The 9129-nt window shown below is 45.6% G+C and overlaps 1 protein-coding gene and 1 pseudogene across 1 annotated transcript; one reads left to right on the forward strand and one right to left on the reverse strand.

Annotated features, from left to right (window-relative positions):
* The first annotated feature begins 1149 nt into the window (after window positions 1–1149).
* Window positions 1150–2772, forward strand: GPR75 (G protein-coupled receptor 75). Its single transcript, XM_008699860.1, has one exon. It carries the CDS (start codon window positions 1150–1152, stop codon window positions 2770–2772), a length of 1623 nt encoding a protein of 540 aa, XP_008698082.1.
* Window positions 2773–4056: 1284 nt separating this feature from the next.
* Window positions 4057–6829, reverse strand: LOC103671774 (annotated as a pseudogene).
* Between the last annotated feature and the right edge of the window lie 2300 nt (window positions 6830–9129).

Raw genomic sequence — 9129 nt, forward strand, 5'->3', positions numbered from 1 at the left:
AAAAAGTTTAAAAGAATAAAGGGCAAGAAGAAAAAGAAGTTACTGTTTTAAAGCGGTGGCTAGGTCTTACTCCTCTGTCTACCCACAGGACCTAGCGTAAAGCTGGCATAGAGCGTGCACTGGTCAACGTAAACTGAGCCAACCGCTGCGTGAGTGGGGCTGTGCCTCCTGCTTCGTCCTGAGGATATTGCTGTTGGAATAATAACTCACCTTGGTACAGAGAGTTGACTTTGCACCTCGTAAATCTCAAATATAATTGACATCCTTCAATGCTTTCATTTTTTCCTCTCAAATGTAGTCCCGCACAAAGTTTTTTCCAAAGGAAGATAGGGAGTTGGCCAAGAAATTACCAGCAGGCAGAAGAAATAACACATAATGGAAAATAAAGGCTTGTTCCTAGGGAAAGAAAGAGGATTTGTTAGCGATTTGTGGGGGCCACAGGATACTTCAGCAGTGCCCTCTGGCTTGTATCTCAAGCACGTGCTGTAAGACCTCCTGTCCTCCCAGCCTGTCTTCCCCCTAGTCCCTGCCCTGCCCCTTCCCCCCAGTTCTCCTCACCTCCTCCTCACCACCACTCCCTTCAGCCTCTCTCAGCCGCCACCCCAGGTGGATTAGGTTTCCCTTCTCTTACTTCCGCAGCACTCTGCTGTCATCTGACTTACATCAGGCTCTCAGTAGAGTGTGATCTCTTCAGTGCAGAAGTTATGTTCTTGGATCTCCAGTGTGAGGCACCGCAGTATTTCTAAAAGTAACATTTGCATACCCTCCAATCAGAAACTCAAAGGGTGGGGCCCAGGAATCTGCTTTTTCTAACCCACTCTCCAGGTGATGCTTAAACGATTTTGATTTTGCAAATCTCTGTGCCAGGAAACCTGAAATTAGCTGAAGGAATGTATTTTGAGGTGTTTGTGTCTTTTCTGTGTTGGGCCTCGAGAGGAGAAATGCTTTCTCTGCGTCAGGACTAAAAAACTCTAGTCCATTTGTACAAAATCCTGAGATCACTCTGCTTGCTACATTAATTCTGTCTCTGGATGTGCGTTTCTGTGCACAGGCTTTTCTGCCTCGGGCCTCTTTTGTCACATGCGGCGCAGCCGTGAGTCGCGGCCCTGACTCCCCTGCCCCAGAAGGAAGAGGCCGTCGTGTGTGAAGATGAACTCCACGGAGCCCCTGGACGATGCTCCCAATGGCACGTTGCTGCGCGCGCCTCGCTCCCAGGGAGGAAACGGCACCGCCGTCCCGGGGGACCTCCAGCACCTCATCCACACGGCCACTTTGGTCACCTGTACTTTTCTGCTGGCGGTCATCTTCTGCCTGGGCTCTTACGGCAACTTCATCGTCTTCTTGTCCTTCTTTGATCCAGCCTTCCGGAAGTTCAGAACCAACTTTGATTTCATGATCCTGAACCTGTCCTTCTGCGACCTCTTCATCTGTGGCGTGACCGCCCCCATGTTCACCTTCGTGCTCTTCTTCAGCCCCGCCAGGGGCATCCCCGATGCCTTCTGCTTCACCTTCCACGTCACCAGTTCTGGCTTCATCATCATGTCCCTCAAGACCGTGGCCGTGATCGCCCTGCACCGGCTCCGCATGGTGCTGGGGAAGCAGCCCAATTGCACGGCCTCCTTTCCCTGCACCGTGCTTCTCACCCTGCTTCTCTGGGCCACCAGTTTCACTCTGGCCACCCTGGGCACCCTGAAAACCAGCAAGTCCCACCTCTGCCTTCCCATGTCCAGTCTGACGGCCGGAGAAGGGAAAGCCATCGTGTCTCTGTACGTGGTGGACTTCACCTTCTGCGTGGCGGTGGTGTCCGTCTCCTACATCATGATTGCGCAGACGCTGCGGAAGAACGCTCAAGTCAGGAAGAGCCCCCCGGTGATCACGGTGGACGCTTCCAGACCACAGCCTTTCATGGGGGCCCCCGGCAAGGGAGCGGGTGACCCGGGGCAGTGTACCGTGCCGGCTCTCTACAGAAACCAGAATTACAACAAGCTGCAGCACATTCAGACCCACGGATACACCAAGAGTCTTCACCAGATGCCCACCCCGGCGGCCAGCCGGCTCCAGCTCGTGTCGGCGGTCAACCTGTCCACGGCCAAGGACTCCAAGGCGGTGGTCACCTGCGTGATTATTGTGCTCTCCGTCCTGGTGTGCTGTCTTCCCCTGGGGATTTCCTTGGTGCAGGTGGTCCTGTCCCGCAGTGGGAGCTTCATCCTCTACCAGTTTGAACTGTTTGGATTTACCCTTATATTTTTCAAGTCAGGGTTAAACCCTTTTATATATTCTCGGAACAGCGCCGGGCTGAGAAGGAAAGCACTCTGGTGCCTCCAGTACGTCGGCCTGGGTTTTTTCTGCTGCAAACAGAAGACTCGACTTCGAGCAATGGGAAAAGGGAACCTTGAGATCAACAGAAACAAGTCCTCCCATCATGAGACCAACTCCGCCTACATGTTGTCTCCAAAGCCCCAGAAGAAGTTTGTGGACCAGGCTTGCGGCCCAAGTCATTCGAAGGAAAGTGTGGTCAGCCCCAAGATCTCGGCTGGGCATCAGCACCATGGGCAGAGCAGCTCCACGCCCATCAACACGCGGATCGAGCCGTACTACAGCATCTATAACAGCAGCCCCTCGCAGGGAGAGAGCCTCCCGCGGAACTTGCAGCCGGTGAACTCGTTCGGGTTTGCCAACTCCTATATCGCCATGCATTATCACACCACTAACGATTTAATGCAAGAATACGACAGCACGTCAGCCAGGCAGATCCCAGTGCCGTCCGTTTAGTGTCCTGGAGGCGGGAGCCCCTTGTGTAAACTGTTTTTGTTTCGGATACTAACCGATTTTCACTTTTGTGAGCCCAGCGGTAGATGAAAACTTCAAGACTCAGCGGAACACTTAGCAGTTACGATTTTCTTCTGTCTGGAGTATTAGCATCCATTGATTTGCTTTGCGATTTCTTGACGTTTTAAGATTTAATGTAAACATTTATTTAGGTTTTTACCCTGACCTGTGCTCAGATGTTTGGTACTAAACTTTCAAACAGATGCCAGGAATGATCATGCTAGTATATTAAAGGAAAATGAACTCATGGTGACCATCTGAGTCTGTGCTCGGGGTCTTCAAAGTACACATGAGCTGGATTTTTTAAACACTGTGAAGGTATGATCTTCACTGAGGTGAATTTTTTATTAATTGAACTATACATTTTGATTCTTGGAAGTGTTGAAATGGGGAACAATACACTTTTTTGGTAGCAGGCTTATTTGAATACATTATGTATTATCGCAACAGAGAACCCGAAATACGTTCTCGGTAATTACCTTACCCAAGACATACAGGCATTAGGTACTTTGCTTTCCTAAGACAGTCAGCCGAGAATTATGATGACTACCATTTCTTATTATAGACTATTATTTTGTGTGAATTGACTAGCTGTATAGTTTTTTTTTCTTTTTAAAGAAGTATGCTCTTGCTTGCTAAAAATGAATTACTCTATTTTGGAATCAGCTTACCCAAGAGTCCTAGTGATTTCTGGGGGCAGAGGCACTAACTGTGGTCCTCCCAGCCAGGGTGTGGCGCTGTGGGAAGCAGTCTGGACTGCTCTCGTGTCTTAGGTGATCTTCATTATTGCTTAAGAAGGTGTGAGGATGAGATCGGAAGTATTTTGATTTATGCATTCCTTCTGTGTGAGGATGGTTTGCTAACAAGCTGACAAAGTATCTAAGTAACTCTTTAAAAATAATTTTTTTAGTCTTCGTTTAAATATCACTGTGGTGGAAAAATTCTTAAGATGATCTGTTTTCAAACTCATTGTGTTATTTCTCTCCCATGAATCTTGGCCATGGGCAATAAGGAAACCTGATTAAGTATTTCTATACCTAAAACTAATTTTATGATCTACTCTGTGATTCCTAGCATAACAACCGAAAATTCATATTTTTATGTAAAAATATTTTCATTATACAGTTAGCTTTTGAACTCGCTACAATTTTGGAACCTAGCTATTAGACTCAAGATGAGCATTAAGATCCCAAACCTATCTTTAGAAATTGTTACGTTCCGGAACTGTTACTGCAGGCTGGATGAAGGGTATTCAGTGTACAGCTCCCTCTCCAGGCTGTCCCCAAGTACAGGAGTGCTGTGAGGTGTCGAGAAGACAGCGGATGTCCCGCGGGAGCGCTGCGCGGGCCCCATCCCACTGCCGCCTCCCAGCACCGACCAGTCACTCTGTTGGTGAGGTGTAAGTGTGAGATAGGGGTTCGATTTTATTTTTGAATTCACCTTTTAGGACTTTCTCCTTTCTCCTTTCTTCCTTCTCGCCTTTTCTTCCTTTATTTTGCTATTAAATTTTCTAACAGGAGAGAAAATAGCCACTCTGTCACATTTTTTTCTTGTTTGTAATTGAATGCTATTTTTGGAAGTCACTATAACCTATTTCAATTATGCTTTTATATTTTTAATACAACACTCTTTTCATTTATTAATACTCCCACGAGATAGGGTAATATATATTACCCCTTTTTAACAAAGAACTAAGAAATCTAATATCCTCTCCAAGATCATTTGAAGGGAATTCTAATTAGGAATTAGACATTTGTCTAAATTTAGAACTGGGTATTTATCCCAATAAGCCAAACAGCTTTATAATTACTAAGATTAATCAAGAATATACTTTTTAAAGTATCTCTTTTTTGGCTAGGCATTTCCAGTGTGATTCAATAAAAGATTTTTTTAAAAGTAATTTCTACTTGTAAAATTTGAGCTGACAGCCTTCTTGTACCACCTTTGAGTTTGAGATGACTTGATCCATCTTTGGGAGGTGAAAGTTATGGTATACAGAAAAGTAAGCATGCGCATATGAGGTGTTCAGTCTCTTTACGCTCATCAAGAAATTACTGATTTAACTTGCATGAAATATATGGTGGGCTAGATTCTTAGCCCTCCCTCACACCTATCTCTACGTCCATGTAGAGATACAGAGATAGATACAACTTATCTCTTCGTAAGTTACATATGTCTATCTATAGCAGGAGATATGGATAGACATATATAACTTCTCTCTAAGGGCTAAACTGAGAACTAAAAATAATGAGAATTCAGTTGAATTATGACTAATTATTAGCAGGGTACATTAATTAGTTCTCTTGATGCTTTACTGTGATGCAAAGTATGTGATGTATTTCAAACATTTTATAATTGTTCTGATGTTAACCTTTAGGCCAGATTTGTATTTCTGATGCTTTTAATGTTCTTTTAAAATAATGTTTGGAAAATAAAAATACTGAAAACCCTAACATTTCTGAACATCAGATTGCAGTACTATGACTTTCCCGTCCAATTATTTGAAAACCATCGGAGGAAAGTAGTGACGATTATTGCACAATGGATAACAATGTGTTGACCCTCAGCATTCTCTTCCTTAGATGAAGTCATTGTGGGTTTTTTGTTCTAATTTTTTTTTTAAGTAAGCTCTATGCCCAATGTGGGGTTGAAACCCACAATCCGGAGATCAAATATCTCATGCTGTACTGACTGAGCCAGCCAGGTACCCTGAGTCCCCAGGATCTCTTCAATGGTTCCAGAGAGTTCTGTGGCTCAAGATCAGTGCTGCATCTGCCAGGCAGTGTTGACATCTCATCAAAAGTGGTATTTCCACTGTGCTTAATGTTTTTCTGCTTCTTTCTGTCTCTTGATTCCTTGAGGGCTTTGACAATCAGGGCAGAGGTGGAAGGTACCACTTCAATCTGGGCCTGTCTGTTCTGAATGGTCAGTTTCACTGTCACCCTCAGACCCTTCTGATCACCAATTCCCTTGGCGATGTCATCACCAACCATTTTTGGAGACAGACGCAGTGGGCCGATCTTCAGGGCCACGGCAGACATGGCACCAGCGTCCCCACTGGTGCACTGCAGGTACACGACTTCAGTATTGTTGGGGCCAAAAAATTTAGGCAGCATGGTGGAGGTGGCGGGTTTTGGATGAACCCAGATTCAGGATGACCAAAGACAGTTGTACTTTCGCCTCCGCCGAGCTAAAAACCAAAAGCAAAAATGAGTATCCTTGAATTGGTAATATATGTGGTGTGTATAAGCTGGGGATAAAGTTGAAAATTATGGTCCCTTGAAAAATAATTTAAGGATTTTCTTTAAAGGATCCTTCTTTGAAATTAATATTTTGAGTAGTTTCTTAGCAACTCTACATCCAGGAGCAATGCCCTCCTAATATTCCAGGTGGGAATTCTTTTACGAAGTGGGAAGCAGGCAGTAACAGACAGGCAGTGGCAAAGAAAAAGCAGCATGAGGTCCTGCAGAGTTAAGGCACAGAAGTGTTTTTTAAGATTTTTATTTTAAGTAGTCTCTACACCCAACATGGGGCTCGAACTCACAAGCCCAAGATCAAGAGTCCTGTGTTCTTCCAACTGAGCCAGCCAGGCGCCCTGGCACAGAAGCGTTCTTAAACAGCTCAGTTTTAGGGTCCTAAAAATGAGCATCTGTAAACCTCCCTTTTTCATTTTCAAGTTATTCACACCCCAGTTGGAAGATTTCCACTCTAGGCCACCAGCAGCACTCCTCGGGTGCTGGCAGTCTTGGGTTCCTGTCCAGATCTGACTTGTGATTATAGTGCATTCTTAAATAATTCTCCATAATCTAGCCAGGCCAGGTCCCGGAGTCTCCCCTTTCAAAGCCACCCTCTTCGTTCACGGTTCAGGGGCAATGTATACCTAGTGAGATTGTTGACTCCCAGAGAGACCTGCGTTTTCTCCCGTATCCAGTAAAAGCAGTTGTTTTTCTTTTCCATTAACAAAAGAAGCCTCTGGTCCCACCAGAGAAACCTGCTCCATTGTCCTCCTACTGGAGCTGAAGGAAGGCCAAGAGTCGGTGAAGATCCCAGGCCCATGGGATGGTAAGAGAGACAGGCAGGCTGCCAGGAAAAGACTCATCTCCATCAGAGATCCAAGGCTCTGGAGAGGCCAGGCTAGGCCTGGACTGAGCCTAGATCACAAAGCAGCAAGCTTCGCCGGTGGGAGGGCTGCGGGGGCAGGTGACTGCGGGATGAGGCTCAGTGGGCTCAGCCCAGCTGCACTGGCCCCAATGTGATGCGATGCAGGACAGCCAGTCACTAGCTGGAGCAAAGACCATGACCACTTGAAGCCAGATAGGATAATCTTTGAGGGGTTGAAGCAGGGAAAGGAGGAGAAGAAAGAGAGGATAACAGCCCCCTATTTCCTCCCCCCACCTCTAAAGATGGATCTATAAACTGAGAAGCAGGTGCTGGCAGTAATCATGGTGATTTTCCATCTTCTGGCTTTCCATACCATTTAAATGCTAATGGCACTCAATTTTATATCTCTAGTCCTAACCTCTCCCTGAACTCCATGCTGGGCTATCCAAATGCCTATTCAACATCTCCGCTTGGATATCTAACAGGCATCTCAAATTTTAACATGTGCAAAACTGAACTCTTGATTCAACCCCACTCTTTACCAAACTTGGGTCTCCTGCTGTTTTATTATCTTGGTAACTGGCATGGCGATTACCCAGTTGTACAGCTCAATTTGCTCCCCTTGACTGTTTCTCTTGCACGTCACATCCAGTTCGTTGGGACAAACCCTGGATTATCCTGAAAATAAACTCTGAATCCAACTACTTCTTAGCTCTTCATCCCCATTCCCTCTAGCCCATGGGCCCATCATTTCTCACTCCGAGTATGAAACCCACCTCATGCCATTTCCCAGCTTCCAGGCTCTTTCTCCTGTGGTATCCTTGCTTTGTAACTAGGGACACTTGGCAGGTAAATCATATTTGCCACTCTCCTGATTAAAACTTAGAATAAAATGTGAAGTCTGTGCCGTGACCTGTGTGGCCCTGATGATCCGGCCCTTGGTTTCCTCTCTGTCCCCATTTCCTTTGACTTGCGCCCTACCTAATGTGTTTGGGATGCAACAAGCTTTCTGGCTCTTTCTCACATGCCTCAGTTTTGTTCCCATGTCAGGGAATTAATTCCCCCAGAAATACTTCAGCCTGGAATGGTCTTCCCCAATGGCCTTTCCTAGTTGCCATATTCAACAGAGGTCTCACTCCATCACTGTCAATGCTTCTGCCGTTATTTTATTCTTTTCATGTTTCTTATCATTACTCAGCATTACACTACTGTATTAGTCTGCTTGGGTTGCCGTAACGAAATACCACAGCCTAGGTTGCTTAAGTAACAGAAATTTATTTTCTCATAATTCTAGAGGCCCGTCCAAGGTCAATACACCATCAGTGTTGGTTTCTTGTGAGGCCTTTCCCTGGCTTGTAGGAGGTCACCTTCTCATTGTGTCCTCACATGGCCTCTCTCTGTGCATGTAGGGAAAGAGAGGGTCTGGGGGAGGGAGGGAGATGAGTTGGGGGTCAGGGGCCCTTGGGGTGTCTCCTCTTCTTATGTGGACACCATTCCTATCAGATTAGGGCTCCATCCTTATGACCTCATTTACTCTTAATTAACTCCTTGAGCCTTATCTCCAAACAAATGAGTCACATGGGGATTAGAGCTTCAAATATAAATCTGGGGGAGGGCAGGTGGAGGGACACACAATTCGGTCCATAACAGTTATGTATAATTGTTTACTGGCTGTTTCCCCATTAGAATAAAATGCTAATAGGGCAAAAATTTTGTCTATTTTGCTCAGTGCCATATCCCTAGTACCTTTTGGTCCTTGGCCCGGGTGAGCTTTAAGTGAGTAACTGTTAATGAATCAAAGAATAAATGATTGAATGGCTGAAGCCTGGAAATGGTATCAACCCAAATCTCTGGCTGGCTGGCTTAGTTTTCCCGTGTTTTCTGTTTTTCGCATCCCCCTCTACATTCCCAGGGTGCTTATCTGCAGGACTCTGATGAAAGGGGACACGGGTCTTGATTTAGGATTTCTGACTGTTTACTCAGGGAACCAGCACTAAGGGCATCTTTCCCTAGGGGACCACCCTGGCTGCATTCATTCTCGCTGGAATTCTTTGGCTCATTATGCAACCCGAGGACATTGAAGATGAAACCCTTCAGCAACCACAGAAAGTTCAAGGAGAAAAGGGGTAACTGGTTCTTGGAGGGAGAGTAGGGAGAATACCAATTACTTTAAAGGATATGGCAATTAAAAAAAAAAAA

Source organism: Ursus maritimus, unplaced genomic scaffold, assembly GCF_017311325.1.
Source record: "Ursus maritimus isolate PB19 unplaced genomic scaffold, ASM1731132v1 scaffold_6, whole genome shotgun sequence".
In the NCBI taxonomy this organism is placed as follows: Eukaryota; Metazoa; Chordata; class Mammalia; order Carnivora; family Ursidae; genus Ursus; species Ursus maritimus.